The sequence below is a fragment of the Paramisgurnus dabryanus genome, chromosome 5, assembly GCF_030506205.2.
Source record: "Paramisgurnus dabryanus chromosome 5, PD_genome_1.1, whole genome shotgun sequence".
NCBI classification, from domain to species: Eukaryota; Metazoa; Chordata; class Actinopteri; order Cypriniformes; family Cobitidae; genus Paramisgurnus; species Paramisgurnus dabryanus.
The window spans coordinates 37,386,492-37,404,791 of NC_133341.1; the positions used below are offsets into that span (position 1 = coordinate 37,386,492).

General features: G+C 37.9%; 2 protein-coding genes across 3 annotated transcripts; one reads left to right on the forward strand and one right to left on the reverse strand.

Moving 5' to 3' along the window:
• Positions 1 to 21: 21 nt before the first annotated feature.
• Positions 22 to 13,572, reverse strand: lman2la (lectin, mannose-binding 2-like a). 2 transcript variants are annotated; one of them, XM_065284030.2, is made up of 9 exons: positions 13,295 to 13,572; positions 12,983 to 13,101; positions 12,565 to 12,682; positions 12,404 to 12,486; positions 12,273 to 12,305; positions 11,901 to 12,062; positions 3,889 to 4,003; positions 3,686 to 3,805; positions 22 to 1,529 (listed from the first exon to the last, which is right to left on the reverse strand). In XM_065284030.2, the coding sequence occupies exons 1-9, from the start codon at positions 13,464 to 13,466 to the stop codon at positions 1,387 to 1,389; spliced, it is 1,065 nt and encodes a 354-aa protein (XP_065140102.1). In that variant the 5' UTR covers positions 13,467 to 13,572; the 3' UTR covers positions 22 to 1,386. The 2 variants fall into 2 exon arrangements, with proteins under 2 accessions (XP_065140102.1, XP_065140103.1); XM_065284031.1 differs by lacking the exons at positions 12,565 to 12,682; positions 12,983 to 13,101; positions 13,295 to 13,572 and having other exon boundaries at positions 12,404 to 12,496.
• A 1,010-nt stretch (positions 13,573 to 14,582) lies between these two features.
• mtfp1 (mitochondrial fission process 1) lies at positions 14,583 to 18,152 on the forward strand. The gene is made up of 4 exons (XM_065284043.2): positions 14,583 to 14,772; positions 15,937 to 16,064; positions 17,192 to 17,424; positions 17,582 to 18,152. The coding sequence occupies exons 1-4, from the start codon at positions 14,703 to 14,705 to the stop codon at positions 17,646 to 17,648; spliced, it is 498 nt and encodes a 165-aa protein (XP_065140115.1). The 5' UTR covers positions 14,583 to 14,702; the 3' UTR covers positions 17,649 to 18,152.
• Positions 18,153 to 18,300: the final 148 nt, after the last annotated feature.

The following is an 18,300-nucleotide window of genomic DNA, read 5'->3' on the forward strand; positions in this document are numbered from 1 at the left end:
CAAACACAGGGCAACGGTGACACATTTATTTTCAAATAATCAGATTCATTTATGACTCACAATCTTAGTTTGTGTTGAGTTCAAAAATACACAGATCAAAGTAAATGGTAACATGAGAATAAGGGTAAAGTTTTGTGTGTGTGTCAAACATCAACCTGAAATTTTAATTTGTGTAATTAATTTTTTGTGTGTAAGTTGATCAGAAGAATAACATTGTGATAAAAGCACCACCGGTCCATAAGAATTTCTTCCTGTACACAGATTTCATCTTTGATCAATTGTTGCCCAGGCTGTGAAACTCACCCTGACTATCCACGAATTGATCTGATTTCCCAAGATGATCAGACATAATATTGATTTATGGTTTGCTTGTATGGTTTTACTGTCTATCTGTGCTGTGTTCAGCTGCACTGATCCTTTAACCATTCTGTCTGTATGACTTTACTGATACTTTATTGTAAATTCAACGTTATATAAATTTACTACAAATCAATTCCTTTGACATTTAAGTTTCTGTATATATGAACATTAACGTATATGTAAACAAAGAACGGATTGTGAAATTAAGTACCGGTATTTATATTACATACAAATATGTCATTAAATTAATGTAATCTTTCACTAAATTCTCATGAACTTAACCCTTATAAACCAGCTGTGTATTTGTGCTCCACATGTAGTTCAAACTCGGTCCTGGAGAGCCGGTGTCCTACAGAGTTTAGCTGAAACTTTGCTCAACACACCTGCCTGAAAGTTTCTAGTAAGACCTTGATTAGCTGGATCAGGTGTGTTTGATTAGGGTTGAAACAAAACTCTGCAGAGACACTGGCCCTCCAGGAGCAGGATTGGACACCCGTCTTAACAAACACATGATATCAAAGGTTAAAAAATAACTTCTGTGAACAGCTCTTTCCAAACACGATCAGTTTAATTGACCTCTGACCTTTACATCCGACATTACAACTGATGCGCAGACCCTTTAAAGACAAACAGGAGAAATCTCTCAGGTGGCGCTGCAGAGTTATGAGCCAAAAGATGAAATACTTCAAATCAAAAAGTGTGACTTGTGCTGCTAAAGAGGTTTGAGTTGAGTTTTCCTTCAGTTGATTTCAAGGCATTTTAAAGGTCTCTAGAAAAATGGTATCCATGGACGTTAAGGCTACAACAATACAGCATTTAAACTGAAATGTCAACGGAGACACTGAGCTGATTCTGTACAATCTTCAGCACAAAACACTGAAGCCCTTATTTATTCCTGTGACAGATTTCAGCTTGAGTTAAGAAAGGATAAAGGAATATTATTATTAATACAGTACAGTGTAAAAACATAAATAATAAATAAATTAAAAACTTCAAGATGCATATATCGTGTTCGTCTGCGTTCTGTCAGTAGAAGCGTTTCCGTCTGTTTTCATTCCAGTGTCCGTAAACGACGAGTCCCACCACCACCAGCAGAAACAAACCCAACATGGAGAAGAGTACGGTGAAGAAGATGGCAGCGCTGCTCATGCTCTCCACATCTGTGTATGCTGAAACACAAATACATTGTTAAAATCTTCCCAGAAGAAACGTGTGCAGAGGAAATTTTTGTTTGCATGAAGGCAGTTAGATGAGAACTATTACCATGAAGCAGAGGTGTAAAGAGTAGCTGAAAGCCATACTTGAGTAAAAGTACAAATTCCTTACTGTAAAAATTACTCCACTACAAGTTACAAGTCACCAATTTAAATACGACTTGAGTAAAAGTATTAAAGTAACCCAATTTAAAAGTACTCAAGTATTTTTACTCGTACTGAATGTTGGCTCAAAGATGCACTAGTCCTCAACACAAAGAGACATTGTAGGTCTGGGCAGTGAAAACTAAGAAAGTTTATTTATGAGGTTTTATTTCCTAATATAGAAAAGAAATCAAACACCTCAAAATTTTGACCTGGCAGAACAAACACAGATTAAACATAGTCATAGTCTTCTTTTGACTAAATTTTTATTTAGTTTTAGTCATATTTTTGTCATCTGAATTGATTTAGTTTTTTGTCTAATTTTATTCAACTAAATACCATGAGATTTTAGTCTAGAAATCTACATTAAATTTAATTTAAACCCATTTAATTTTAGTCTAGTGTCATTGTGTACTTGAATGTGCCATGCTGAAAAATATATAGCCTAACTTTGTGATATAAATATATGGTAACAATTTACAGTGGGGTTCATTGGTTAATATTAGTTAGCTACATTGGTTAACATGAACTGATAATGAGCTGCACTTATACAGCATTTATTCATCATTGTTAATGTTAATTTCAACAATTACTAATACTTTATTAAAATCTTGTTAACATTAGTTAATGCACTCTGAACTAACATGAACAAACAATTAAAGCTTACATTTTTATTAACTAACATTAACAAAGATGAATAAATGATGTAACAAATGTATTGCTCATGGTTTGTTCAAGTTGGTTAATACATTAACTACTGTTAACTAATGAACCTTGTTGTAAAGTGTTACCAAATATTCTTATATAGGCCTATCCCAAAAAAGATATAATTTTTATATTTAGAAAATTCCAGTAAACTAAAATTACACTAACAGAAATATGATAATGCATATTAAAAACGTGAAGTTGTTCATTTGAAAGATTAATTGTAAACACATGTAGTACGTAACACGACTCTCTCACAAGTGCACTACATTTCTTCCGTCATGCATCCCTCTTTACAGTAAATACATTACAGCATACTTGATTAAATGTGAGGACAGTGAAATTAACTTATTATCAATCTTATAATGTACTTAAGTTAATCGGGCAATCAGTACAGGACCTCGCTGGTTTATTTTGGCTTATATAGTAAGTTATATCAAGTTATGTACAAGCTCAGGTTAGCTGATAAGGTAGCATCAGAGTATATAAACATTTGTGCTTGCCTTTGAGTTGCGGGATGACCCTCCTGCAATCGCGCATCACTTCTGTTTTGATTGTAGCATCACATGTTTAACAAAGGGTCCCTTGACTGAAGCAAATGTGATATGCATCCATATGTTTGCTCTTTATCTCTTCTCTCAGACCAGACGCGAACTTTTCTCTACAGTTTATGACATACGCAGCACGCAGATGTCCCGCTACGGTGGCTCAACGCAAGCCATTCAGCGTTTGACATCAAAGTACCGCGAGAGCAGACTTCTCCATATGCTTTTGATTCGCTCTCGCAGTACTTTGATTTCATCCGATTGCTCTGCGCAGAGCCAAATGAAGTCCCTCAGTTGTGTGTGTGCGTGTAACCTCGCGACCACAGATTCTATCCATCATCACCCTCTGACACTTTCGTCTCGTTTTTATTTGACGAATAAACAATGTAGCGAGTAACGTTAAGTGTCATTTCAAATGTAGTGGAGTAAAGAGTACAAATACCCAATCAAAAATGTAATTGAGTAGAGAGTTAAAGTTGCCTATATTTTTGATACTCAGTACAAGTACAAAGTAGCCCAAAAAATACTTAAGTACAGTAACGAAGTACATTTACTCGAGTACTTTACACCTCTGCCATGAAGACAGCACAAAAAAATGACTATGACCTAAAAAATGCCTGAAAATCTTTCAGTATTAGATGCTTTGCATTCCATTAATATACATTTAAGAGTAAGATGTGCTTCTGTGTCATTATTGTCACAATGCAAAAGCTTTACGTCTGTATAAGTCGATGTTGTCCACGCTGGGTATTAAGATTTCCTCTTCCTGCTCTTCTTCCTGTTTACTGCGCAGGACGGTCAGCTGGTAAAGCTTCATGGAGATCAGATCGTGATTATCTAGTGAAACACAAACGGTGTATGTCAGTGAGAGAATCTGTGAAAAAATAAAGCAGTCTGATTTGTGCATCAGGGTTACAGACCTGACAGATCTCCAGTGACAGCTGAAGCTCCAAAGTAGAAACCCAAAGGCAGTCGCACACCCGGCATGTCCAGGCAATCTCTCCATTCATGCTGACCGTCAATATCAAGCATGATCTACACAAAACCAGATCAACTCCATCAAACTCTTCTTATGTCTCCATGTTGTTTGAGTAAGGATAGCGTAACATTTGAAAACAAGCTTAAAATGTGATGCACAGATTCATGGCCACATAAAACGCATTCAATACAGATACAAATATTGTTTGTTCAGCCAGCAAATTGTTGTGGTTTGTTGTGGATCCCCTTGTTTTGTGCGCATGTCCAGTATTTTGTGGGTTTGGTGTCAGGTTTTAGTGCACACACGCATCTGCTGTACTCTTCAACTTTCAGTTGTGAACTTCTCATCAACCAATCATAACCCTGGCATGAACCTATGACTCAAACACAGTGGGTTGTGGGTTCTGCAGAGCCTTATACTTCATGTACGTACTTGTACATCCCTGTGAGATCTTTAGGTTAATGCTATGGTACACACTGAGTTACACTGCTTGACTGTGGTGCAAAATCACAATTAACCAGCAGAGGGCAAACATCTCACCAGTGATTCTCAAACCTCCGGAGGAAAATTCATGACATAAAGCAATCTCAAACTTAGAAGTTGAATTGAACTAAACACATTAAAGCAGGGGTGTCTAAACTCAGTCCTGGAGGGTTTAGCTATAACTTACTTTAACACACCTGCCTGGCGGTTTTGAGTCTCCCAAGCAAGAGACTGATTATCTGGATCAGGTGTGTTTGAGAACGGTTGGAGCTAAACACTGCAGAAACACCGGCCCTACAGGAGCAGAATTGGACACCCCTGTATTAAGGAAACACTATGTAGTTTTTCGACCACAATATAATGTCATAAATGATTTCAGTGGTAGACAGAACTCTTAACTGGGACAGATTCTGCTACCACTGCAACCTGAGGATCCTCCTAGCAGCTATAACAACGCTCCCAGGTACAGCCAAAAGCTAAATAGCTTCCTTCGTCTTCATCAGAACAAAGAAATGTATACCGTACAGGTTTGTAGCAACATAAGAGTGAGTAAATGATGACAGGATTTTCATTTTTGGGTGAACTAACCCTTTAATAGACTTTATTGGACATGCAGTTTAAAAATGCGGTTTCAATGCAGCTTCAAAAGGGCTCTAAATGATCCCAACTGGGGCATAAGGGTCTAATCTAGTGAAACAGTTGTCTTTTTCGCCAAGAAAAATAAAAAATATGCACTTTTAAACCACAACAACTTGTCTTGCACTAGCCGTGTGACGCGCCAGCGGGAATCATGTTGAAAGGTCACTCATGATGTATGTAAAACTACTGCTCCAGTGTTTACAAGTGTGGAGAAAGAGGGGCGTTCAGACGTTGTTGTACGTGAAATGATACTAATTAATGTCTCTAGCCATTTCTCAATGTCAAGGATACTTCCTTGGCAGGACTAGTCCTTACAAGTCACTTCCTTCAGAGGCTAGGCGAGGCTCCTCTTAAGCATTCGGAGAACACGTTAAATGGAACAGGCTAGCAAGTGCACGTCATTGAAAGCTGTGCTTTCGGTGCTGCACGCATAGGATTGTGGGTGATTTCAGCGTGTGAAGAGCGCGAAGGATACACATACGCATCCTTTCCTGTATATGGGATATTTCTCGAACGAAGGACTCAGTCCTTGGCTGAAATTTCGAGGATCCTCAACATTGGAACAGTCCTTCGACGGACGTGGATGACGTAGCATCCTCTAAATTCTGGCTTCCGAGGATCATTCCTTGACATTGAGACAGAAGCCGTTTCTCAGTTTATCAGTGTGCGTTTCACATATGTAACGCGTGACCTTTCCACGTGATTACGTAATACGCAAGGTCGCCCTGGCACGTCACATGGCTAGTGCAACCACAAGAAATTGTTTATTTTGTATTTTTATTGCCAAAATGACAATCATTTTGCTACAGTCAGACCCCCATTTGGGATTGTTTAGAGCCCTTTAAAGCTGCAATGAACCTCTTGGGGTCCATTAAAGTCTTGGAAAATTCTGGAATGTTTTCTTAAAAAAAAAGGAACTTCTTTTCGATTAAACAAATAAAGACACAAATATCTTGGATGACATGGGGGTAAATTATGGTGATTTTATTTTAATGAAAGTGATCAGAAAATTGAATATTTAAAATTTGCGATCGGAGCGGCCCCGGTGTGCTTAGACCAGGGCCCGTATCCCTAAAGATTCTGAGGATCCTCTCAGAGAGCTCCATCTTAACCAGTGGCGGAGCCAACTGGACACCCTTGACATGTCACTGGCCACCCCGTGTGCCACCCCAAATTTAATGCGCTACTTTCACTTAATCGCTATGTTTATTTTCGACGTGCGGCAGCGCAGCATATTGTTAAAAACAAACATTATGAATATTAACCCTCCCTGCGGTCGCGGCGCAAACTCTTTATTTTTCAATCACTGCGCAAAGAGACTTGGATTACTCTGCTGATTTTGGACATGCAGATATGATTTATACATCATTTAAAACGTTAAAGTGTCATTTCTTGTGTGTCTATAAAAAATGAATTTTGTGCTTTTCACAAAATTAGGAAAATATACATAATGCGCGTTCTGTTATCTCTCCATCAGTGACTTCTTTTCAAAAACGCATCAGAAAAATGACTGTAACTTAACGAATACTTTTCATACCATCAGAAGATAATTGTCATCATGTCTACATAATGCTTGGAATCGCTTTAAAATGATGTTAGTGAAGTCGTACATTGCTAATACTACATGATTTCACCGTATGCTGGAAGTGTGGTAAATTTCTTGTGGACTGAATAAAGTCTAAGATTGCCAATTCTTATTACAACAAAACCCAGCACCATGTTTTCATTCTTGATGTGATCTTTATAGGCTACTGTATGATTGTTAATTCGACTGGATTGCCACATTGAACTTGAAAGCGCGACGCGCATATCCGATAGCACAGCCAGAGCTTAAATGACTTCATGTTCGCGTCTTTTTGGCTTAAACGGAAAAATGCTCATATGTCAAAATAGCTGTCTTGGTGATTTTCATACTAAACATTTGGTTACTGTACGTCTTAAACGAATAAATATTTTATTGCATTCGGTCTTAGCCTAACCTGTTGAAGTCTCTCTGTCATTAAAGTTAATTAAATATCAAAAGAAAAAAGAAAACTTTTGCATCTTCTGTATCTTCGTAAATAAAGATTAATCCAAACATCCTTTGTGTTGAGCTCTGCTATTTGAAGTAAGTTTAAGGTTTATCATGGAGTTTAGATTTCCTGATCTTTTGCTTCATTAGAGGGATAGTTCACAAAATGAAAATTCTGTCATCATTTTTACATCCTTATGTTGTTCTATATATATTTCTTTTTTTCTTATGAACACAAAAGAAGATATTTTGATAAATGATGGTATGCACACAGCTGTTAACCATTGACTTCCATAGTAGGAATAAAAACAAGATGATGGAATTCAATGGATATACCATTAATTGTGTGCTTACCATCATTTATCAAAACATCTTCTTTTGTGTTTATTAAAATAAAATACAGGTTTAGAACAACATAAGGGTGAGTAAATGATGACAGAATTTAAATTTTTGGGTGAATCCCTTTAACAGACAGTAAATCAGATGTAAGAAATACAGTAGAAAGATTTAAAATGTACCCTTATTATGTTTACATCTAATGCGATCAAAATATTAATTTATGCTTTCTTGATACATGTTTACATTTTCTTTTATGGACCCCCTGAAGTAGCTTTGGCCACCCCCTGGCCACCCCATTAAAAAAAATTCTAGTTCCGCCACTGATCTTAACCTAAAAATTCCTTGCCAGGAGTTTTAGCTTAGAAGTGATTCCAGAACATTTTCAGTGAACTCTTGAGCAAGGAATGGATGGAAAATCCTATTTTAGTGAGGAGGTGTGGTTGACCCCGTTGCTACGTGTGACACTATCTTTTGAAGACTGTGATTGGTTGGTTGTCCAAGAAGGAAGAAAAAGAGTAATAATAGGATCTATTACTAGCCATCGATTTGAAATTGCAGGTATACTTTTACCTATAATTAATATATTATATATATATATATATATATATATATATATATATATATATATATATATATATATATATATATATATATATATATATATGTATGTATGTATGTATGTATGTATGTATGTTGGTATGTATGTATGTATGTAAGTGCTGTTAATGTCATACTTAACGTATTAGATAGGAAATAAACAGAAACACAATGTTCTGTAAGTTTGTGTTATTACTTTGTTTTATAGACATCTGTAACAGACCTCAATCATCTCTGCCGCATAGTTGCATTTTTCTAGTTACCGAATCTGTTACTGTAGTTAATGTAGTGATTACTTTAATTTCTGGCATTATATTATATGATTATGTCTCTAATAAGATCGGTCACAAACATGATTCCTGCACGATTCCTGTCATTCATTGTGTGCAACATGTTTTGTCTCCCTCTTCGTGTTTTGTCCACTTTCCCGGTTGCTAAAAAAAACTCTTAAGCCTCTTAAAAGTCCTCGTCCGTGCTACTAACAATTTTGACCTTAAGACCTCTTTTAAGGGTTAAGATACTTTCTGGATTACTTTTTTCTTTACTAGAATTTTTTCTTTAAAGCTCCACTGTGTAAGATCTACTCCCATCTAGCGGTGAAAGTCTATATGACAAGCAACTGAATATTACTTTCTTGCCCCCCCATTCGGAATGCGTTTTAACTCGTACGGTGGCCCGGCCGTGTCATGCCAAGGTTAACATGGCTTCCAGTAGCTACAAAGCAAAAGCAATGAGAAAAAAAATGAACAATTTGCAATGTCCTTTGCCTGTGATCCATCAAAGCACACAGATTTATGTTTAACATGAAAAAAGTCTGATTGTCATGATATGTCCGCTTAAAATCACATACAAAAAGCAACCATGACGGGTTTAAATGGACGCGAACTAATATTATGTCAAAGTACAATGCTTATGTTTTAAGTAAACGTTACATGTCCGTGTATATGTAAGAGCTTTCTCTCATATTGGTGAAAAAAGTTCGCGCAACTTTTACACGCTTGTAAAATGAAACGAAAGACGCGCAGATCAGACGCTTTTATCAATGAAAGGCTAAAAATAGGGCTGTCACCGTGTGTTTGTGCTAGAGGTCTGAAAAGATGAAAAACATTTATCTCAGTACCTCAGATTACATAAATGGGCGGAGAGACGGCGTGTGTCTGTTCGAACACATTAAACCACATGCGTGTTTACACTAAGTGTTATGCATAATCATGCTAAAGTTAGCCAAGGAACTATAAAACTTCAAGTTTACAACATGGACTGTATCGATGTAAACGAATATGCTGAATTACCTGTGGAGAATATAGAAAGTGCAACTTCAGTGTCCCTTGAGCCCCATCTTGGAAAACTAACTCCAATAGTGACTTTAGTCTTGATGTTTTTCCTGTCACGTTGTCGTTTAAAATCCCCGTTTCGCTTCCTTGGCGATTTGTTTTAATGTCCTCGAGAATATGTCTTCAACAGGCTTTCAAATCAAAGCATTAGATCGCAGGTTCATCACGGTTTGCAGCTGTCGCAGCCGAAGGATTCAGCTACGCAGGTCACAGGCTGGATACGTCATCAAGCCTGGTTTATTTAAATCAACTGAGCATTACATTCGCAAGTCATACGCATATTAAATCAATTTACAATTAAGTAAGAATAATTGTCAGCTTTATAATTGTTAATATTCTGAAATAAGACTGTCTTGATGACGTATACCGCCTACACATGCAACCTCCGGAGGCTTCAGCTATCGGACAGCGTGAGTGTAGAGTGAAAGCGCGAAAGGCGGAGCTTGAATTTCAGGAATGTCCCTCGTCGGCGAATGTATTTCAAAGATGGAGGCACAACATGGATTCAGCCAGAGAGCGCTTCGACGGTATGCATTTTAAATAGCAGATTCTACACTTACGAGAATACTTTGATTAGTGGATGGGAAGTAATTACACATGAATGAGCACATACTTTTGAAAGAAAACATGGGTTTTTGTTAAGAATTAACTCAATAAAGTACACAGTAGAGCTTTAATTTTAAGAGTAAATAATTTTCTTAGAATTGCGTCACTAGGAGCTACTTTTTGCATTAAGATTCTTTAGGGATACGGGCCCAGGGGTGCCCAATCCTGCTCCTGGAGGGTCGGTGGTGTCTCTGCAGTTTTATTCCAACCCTAATCAAACACACCTGATCCAGCTAATCATGGTCTTACTGAGCAGACTAGATACTTTGAGGCAGGTGTGTTGAGGGAAGTTTTAGCTAAACTCTGAAGGACACCGACCAGAACCGACTTTGGACACCCCTGACATAAACAATCGGGACCTTAACTAGGATTTTCGTAAGGGGGAAAATCGGCCCAAATTCTGCTTGATTATCTTGTGGTTTAGTCAACAAATTCACACGTATTGCCCTGACCACGGGGAGGCTTATACAACATTATTTAAGACGCTGGTAACAGACAATTGCACTTATCAACCACATTGGTAAACCGTGAGCCAATTTACATAGTGTTGCTTTAAATGACACAATGTAGTGCTGTTGGTTAGTAGTCTTAAGCCGCCTTTCCACTGCACACGACATACGGAAACGACAGTCGGAGGTCTCACCCTAGTGGCAGTCGTAATGAAGTTTCAGTTTAATCGTATATGGGAGGGAAGCTCATTCCAGCGCAAGAGGCTCAATTCTAATATTTTTACCATGGTGGAATAAATAAATGAATGCAAATGAATGAAACAATAAACAGCTATGCATATATGACAAAGATTGCCAATATTTTTTTGAGAGAACATATAAAGACAAGATTAAAATAATTACATAGACAAATTAAATTAATAATGTATTTATTATCAGTAATCAATAGTGTTTTTTTAAGGATTCAAGTGTAACTAATAAAGTTAAACCAAAAGGATTAATAATTTTCACCTCACACACAGTTTGTGATTGGAATACAATGAAAAACATAACTTCCGGTCGGCATATCGCATGCGGTTTAGTCGCACAAGTTCAAATTTTTTAACGCATCCAACCGTCAAAACGGATCCGATATTTACGCATACGCAGATTGTTGGCACCCCACGCATCCGCTTTGCGACTCTCCATAGGAAATTAATGACTTCCGGCTTATCGGCCGTCGTTTGTCGTGTGCAGTGGAAAGGCGGCTGTAGTGTTGCTCCAATTAATCATAACAATGTTGCTTTCATGGATTTTTATAAAATGTCATAAAACTGGGGCATCCCTCCTTGCAGCACTGAGCCATCAAAGACTGAGTGGCTGATAAGCTTAAATCTGATTGGCTAAAGGGTATGATGGACACCATGTGCATTAAGAACGGCCAGAAAGTCTTACATTTAAGAAAATGTACAATCACATTTTAAGTTGTGTGGGAATAGTGTTTTGTAAATATATTATGTGAAACATGTAGGGATGCTCCGATCGATCAGCCGATAATGCTTGCTATGTTTCTCAATGAATTACGGTGAAATGCCGCTACATCCAAAAGCCAGGGGGCGCTCTCGTGTAGAAACTCAAAATGCGCTGTAGACGAAGAACAATACACACGCAGCTATGATGACACGCAGCTCCATGAAATGGCTTAAGGATATATTTATATTGCTGTTCTTCAAACCTTTTCAGGTATTTTCATGATAATAAAGAATATGTTTAATAATTATGTTTGACAAGTGTTGCTTTTTCAAATGCATGTTATAAACGACTCAAACTAACAGTGATTTTAGTTCGATAAGGACTTACTGATCAAAAGCCGTAGTACACGAAATAGCTGTAATAAGATCGGCTGTCCGATTTAGAATAGTGATCGGCCACGTATTATTAGTGGAGATCGGCATTGATCGGAGAATCCCTAGAAACACGTAATCATCTCTAATCACTTTTGTGTTTGGTCCCTCACCGTGAGCCTGCGACGAACGTATCTGATGAAGATGAAGGTGTCGTGCTTTAGGTTGCGCACCATCGCATTACAGCCACCCAGTTCTGTGGGCCGACCGTCTCGATCGTGATCGTAACTGATTGTGCCGTTGCCCACCATGGCCAACACGTAGGGAAATATCCTCTGTTGTCCAGGAACAAGAGGTGGGACAATCAAACGAATGGAGAAAAAACATGCAGACAAATGAACAGGTCGGTCACTGCAGGCCAGTGGAGCTGGATTGGTCACCAATGATCAACATTATAACATCATATCATGAGAATAAGAAGCGTGATGTATGGACATGTATGTAATATGATGTGTTGTTCAGACTAAGCTGGCGTGTGCTGTTACCTGTGTGCGGGGCGTGTATCTCTTCTGCTGGGCCTAAAAACACAAATTCACGTGAATGAAATAAACCCCCAACAGACTTGTTCATTACACGTTAATAAATGATTTGACACGAATGTTCTCGATGGCTTTACCTCCAAAAGTTTCTCTTCGTTAGGGTAAGTGTCCACGAATACACCGAGTCCTGTAAAGAAATCCCTATTTCCAAACACGGGACCTGTGAACATCATCACATTGTTATAAACATCATGTCCATTAACCTGAACCCTTAACTGAATGAAAGAAATGTTCTGACCGTTCTGCATTCGCTCCTTTGTGTACCACACGGCCAAACCGTCACCATTCAGATTCTTTTTGCCTTGACCGTGAATCTTAAAATGAACCTGCAGTTCCCAGTCCTTTAGATGACACGGCTACACACACACACACACACACACACACACACACACACACACACACACACACACACACACACACACACACACACACACACACACACACACACACACACACACACACACATTTACATTAATGGGTTTTCCAGAAGCTTTAATCCTAAGTAAAAGTGCCTGACAGTGAATGACAAGGTCCTACATTTATATCAGTATGTGTTAGGGTTCAAACCCATGATCTTTTGCGCCGTTACACTGATATAGGTATAATGTGTATAAAATATAATTGTGTAAACAGACTTTGAGTGTTTCTTTACTCACAATCCGGCTCCATATGGCTCCTTGTTTGCTCTGCTGGTCTAAAGTGAGACGCACGTGATCAGTGGTGACCACAGCATCTCCCATCAGCTCCCAGTGAGACGAACCCGAGACTCCAATACCTAACACACAAACACATATGATAACAGCAAACAAATCAAATATAGAGTAACAACAACACATGAACGCATGCGTGTATAAGTATGAAATGAAACAAATGCGTAGTGGATTCATCAGCTCTGCTCAATGCATGACTTATGTTCGGTGTTTGTTTTTAAGAGATAAATGAGGGTTATGATGTCTGCGGTCACTTACTCTGGTACGGCTTTGACAGTGAATACTCTCTCTTTAAAAACTCCTCCATTTCATGACCGTCATCACATAAACTGACGCTTAACGCCGCAAATAAAATCAGCGATGACCTAAAAATCATGATTTTATACCCTGAATGTTTCAAACGCGTCCGATGAATGCACATCGCAGCCATCCCTTCTCGCGTTACGCCCTGTCGTCATTCTACTGGCTGCTGCCGTTACACGGCTCTGGCTTATTGGCTTCTTCGCCAGTCAATCAGACCTCGGCCCGCCTACAAGTGCGCCAATGGGAATAAAGAATTAAATAGTTAAAAACACAATATACACACGGAACACATTAAACATGCAACTAACATTTATAGGCCATGGAATTCACTTGATCTTTTTGTGTATGATGAAAATTTAGAGAAACGAAATAAGACGAATATTTGTAAAATAAAACAAAGATAAATATTGTTAAAAATAAACAAAATACACAACAAAAATTGACACGCAAACCTTTTACAATTCTGGCATCAAATACTGAATCAATCAATCAATAAATAAATGAGTTCTAGATTTATCGTCTGTGCAGTCTACTTCCGGAATGTACGGAACCATGCCTAGGGAGTGTCGTAAAATAAAGCCGTTACAATAATTGCACCATTTGGGACAGGCTCATTGATGTTGACTTGCAGTCTTGTGGCCTTGAATTGTGCGTGCTTTTCACATCTACGACTTCGCAGTGTCCTATTAGTCATTTAAGTGTTCAGAAGTGTGCAAATGAGTGCTCATTTGTAGCCTTGATGCGGTCTTTGTCAAGGACAAGATAACGGCTAGGAGGAGTTTTGTTTAATTTGCTGACCTCTTGCTCTTTGTATGAATATATAGATGGTTCCATCGGACGCATGTGCGTTGGTGCGGTTACGTGTCTGAGCAGAACTTCTGATATCTGTTTGTTTAATGGTCTGATTAGTGGCTAAACCATAGATGAGCGGAGACAGCGGGTAGGATCAGCAGTATTTGATGGGAGGTTTGGCAGCCGATCTGTAATTAAGATTGTATAGATTATATAGTACACATTTTACACAGTAACGTTAGCTCAGTTTAGTTTGCGATACGTTAAGCTATGATTTGAACTAAGGTAATCTACTTTTTGTTTATTTTGCTTGTTATAAGAAATAACCTACTCTAAAAGGACTTTGTTAGGACTTTTAACTAACCATTTACAAACATAAGTTGTGCTCGTGTTTCATAAATAAAACCATCAGTCATCATACTTTTATACAGTATGAAAGAGTGTCATTTGCAGACGGTCCCTCGGATGCACTATGGCGCGCGACACTTCGACGTGTGTGTAGAGAAGTCGACGAGTTTGATGAGATCTGATATTAAATCTAATCTTAATTACGCGCCTTACCGGACTCGTTATGGAGGAAAATCATGAGAAACCGAGCAAAGAAGTGGATATTTATCGGGACACATGGGTGCGATATCTAGGTGAGTAAAGATACACGCGTGACCTCTAATTAACTTGTCTGTATTTTTAACTTTACCTGATTGATCTGATCAGAGATTTCATCACAAGCATTAGATTCAGATGAACAGAATCAATTATTCATAATCTCGACAGATAGAATTGATGTAAATTAAAGAATTGAGAAAACTTGTCAAGCATTTATTTCGCTTATATTCTTAATGTGGAGACCTCACTAATTTGATGTTTTAAAAGTTCACGTAAGTTACACAAATTACAGTTCGTGAACTCTGAAATATTATTAAAGCGAACAGTGCGTCTTTAATGTCTGTACTATTATTATTTATAAACACAGTGTGTCATGAAAGACAATTATTATCAGGAAAATGTATACTTAGACAATGAATATTTTTGCGTCCTGTTCAACTGATATGTTGAATTAGACTTGTCTGTACAATTATTGTGAGAATACCATCGCAGTACATGGCAAGGTAATATGTATTTGAGGTGGTGCATATATGGTTTTTGCTGTGTTTTGTAAATAAGTTGTACAAAATATTGTTATCAAGATAAGCTGTAAGTTATTGCATCAGAAGTCACAGTGGTTCATTTTGACCCTTTAGGTGAAATGGGCCACCAAACAAAATTGCATATCTTTTATTTATTGTCTTTACAAATTATATGTTGTATAATTAAAAGATTGTTTTTAATAAATAAATTGCCATATACTTTAAATTAAAGACTAATAATGGCCTGTTAACTTTACTTTTATATCTAGTGGGTTAATAAATGTCTTCTGAATGCATTATGTCTCATGAGTAGTTACAAACATGCAGTCACAAGACACACGAGAACCAATGAGATTTCACGTTTTTTACGTGCTGCCATATTGGAATCTGTAGCTGTGGTTTGTTTGTTTACGACTGCGGCTGACTTGTTGCTTTGCTTGAATTTTTTAGCTCAATCCTGCTCGACCTGTCACCTTTCTCTCTTTCTCTCACACACACACACACACACACACACACACACACACACACACACACACACACACGAAAAGCATTATGGGACACTGAAGGCAGTGAAGAATACACCTGTTGTATTTAGATGAAGGTATCTCAGGAGACAGGAAGTAAACCTAACATTAGATTCAGACATGCCTTGATCATTTTACTTCATGTGTGTCACAGGTTATGCTAATGAGGTGGGCGAGGCTTTCAGAGCGCTTGTGCCCGTCAGTGTGGTTTGGGTTAGTTACGCTGTTGCCACGGCATACGTGTCCGCTGATGCGCTGGACAAAGGCAAGAAAGCTGCAGCGGTGAGTAAAAAGTGACCGTATGTTTCCCTTAACTTTTCATTAGTGGAGAGTTACAAAATTAATTTGTTTATATTAGAGGTGAGACGAGACACGAGATTGGGTTCATAATTAAATATGATCACTATACCCAGGGTGTGATTTGCTGGGGGGAATGGCAGGGATTATCCCCCCTTTGGTCTTTATATCCATGCCTCTAATTAATTATTTTTTATCCCCCCATTAATGGTCATTACATGGCCATATAAACGACCTCAAATAAAGATAATATACGCTAATGCTATCACGCAATAGAGCAAGTCATGAATGGAGAATTACTGTCAGTGTTTCTGCTCATGTGACAATAGGTGACAGCGCGTCTAGGTTGTGTCATAATTATTTTTTAATCCATGCCCGGTTTTCCAAATGTAGTCAAACACGTCTTGAGCTGGGCAGTAAAAGTAAACACCAGACATTAAAGCTCACAACCTTTTGCTTCCTTGTTATAGCGTCTGACTTTCATGTCAGACCGGAGCAGTTTAAATCTCACTTAGGGCGGGTGCGAGTGGGACTGCTTACATTTTTATACATATTTTTTTTTCAACAGTTACAAGAAATGGCTTAATACCCTGAATAATCAATATAAGCCCATGGTTCGTAGTTTATAGTTTATTTATTTTCTAAATTAAAAATGGCACTCTGACTATACCATTGCAAAAACAACAAATCTAATGGTGGCCTTTTGCACAGTACTGTATATAACAATGATGAGGCAATAATAATTTCATTGAACAACAATGTAAATACTGTATTTATTAAAACAGAGTTCTCAAACCAACATGATTGGAAACCCAAACAAAAAAGCACACACAGATTAATATAATGCATGGACTGTAAAAGATTTTATTCTGATATCACTAGAAAGCTTTTTACTTTGAACACACCTAGTTTATTTATTATTTCAAATATTATTATTCAATTATTTGTACATCATGATAGAATTGTTTTTCGTATAAATTAAGCTGAAAAGCTGTTAAAAATAACCTCCTCCTTTAGATTTTGGATGAAAATACGAGCTGGACGTGTTGAGCCGGTTGGTTAATATGAGCTGGTGGTTTATGAGACTGAAGCCGTATTGTTTGTTTTTTAAGGCTCATGGAGAGAATCCAGGAAAGACGGCGCAGGTGTCCGCAGCTGTGATCGACACGTTTGTGTGGCAGGCTTTAGCTTCAGTTGCCATTCCTGGATTTACTATTAACCGTGTGTGCGCTGCTTCACTTTACCTGCTGGGCAAAACAACACGCTGGCCGTTACCTGTGCGCAAGTGGACGACCACCGCTGTTGGCCTGTCGACAATCCCCTTCATCATAACTCCTATTGACAGGTTAGTCTTTTTATTCATGTGTGTAAGCGCTCTCTTGCGTGTGGGCGGGTGTGTGTCTCTGTGTAGAGATGTATTGGCTGTGTGTGTGTGCGCCTTTGAACAGTGTTGTGTAGAGATGTATTGGCTGCCACACTCATTGTCTGCTGTCTGTGTTCAGGTCTGTGGATTTTCTGTTGGATTCGAGTCTGAGGAAGCTCTACGGTGGAGGTAAAAAACATGAATGAGCGTGAGGGACGTGACCTCTGAACTCTAATGTGATCATCACAACAGAAACTCCAGTGATCAGCAGGGCTTTAAGATTGAAATGCTGCTCATGTCAACTTTATTTCTAGAGTTTTTAAATGAACTGTGCCTCTCAGACATTTCTGAGTTCATAGTTTTGTGAGATTTTTATTTGTATGTATTTTCATATGTTTACTTTCCTCTTGTTTAATGCATGGGAGTGAAGTTTAGGTCTTTAAAGTGAATCTACCTGATGATGGTATAAGTGAAGCTTAGCCTTATTTTATTTTAATAAGTGTGATTGAAAGAGACATTGTTAAAGTGTTTAATTCTCTATATTTTATTGTATAATCAGTTGCAATTGAAATGTCTTTATTGTTTTTTATGTAAAGTGTATGGTGTGGACTACAGGTGAAGATGACGTCAGTATTTAAGCCATTAAACTCTATGCAAGTTCTGAGAAAACATGCCATTAATAATAAAAGATGTTTAAAGAAATGTTCAGTGCTTTCTTCATCTTATTTCAGCTGTAAGTCATGAACAGATGTTGTGTTGTCTTTAAACTAAATGTTAATGTTAAGGGTTTTAAAATGATGCACGTTCAGAAATGTCTTGTTGTTAATCTGGTAAATGTGACCAGCATTAGTTCAGTTT

What these genes read in the sequence shown, in the direction of transcription:
- lman2la (XM_065284030.2), bottom strand. Translation starts at nt 13,466, where the DNA reads ATGGCTGCGATGTGCATTCATCGGACGCGTTTGAAACATTCAGGGTAT. An exon ending in ACTGTCAAAGCCGTACCAGA is followed by an intron (nt 13,102 to 13,294) that starts GTAAGTGACCGC and finishes TTTGTGTGTTAG; the next exon opens with GTATTGGAGTCTCGGGTTCG. An exon ending in ACGAAGAGAAACTTTTGGAG is followed by an intron (nt 12,306 to 12,403) that starts GTAAAGCCATCG and finishes TTGTGTTTTTAG; the next exon opens with GCCCAGCAGAAGAGATACAC.
- mtfp1 (XM_065284043.2), top strand. Translation starts at nt 14,703, where the DNA reads ATGGAGGAAAATCATGAGAAACCGAGCAAAGAAGTGGATATTTATCGG. An exon ending in CACATGGGTGCGATATCTAG is followed by an intron (nt 14,773 to 15,936) that starts GTGAGTAAAGAT and finishes TGTGTGTCACAG; the next exon opens with GTTATGCTAATGAGGTGGGC. An exon ending in ATCATAACTCCTATTGACAG is followed by an intron (nt 17,425 to 17,581) that starts GTTAGTCTTTTT and finishes GTCTGTGTTCAG; the next exon opens with GTCTGTGGATTTTCTGTTGG.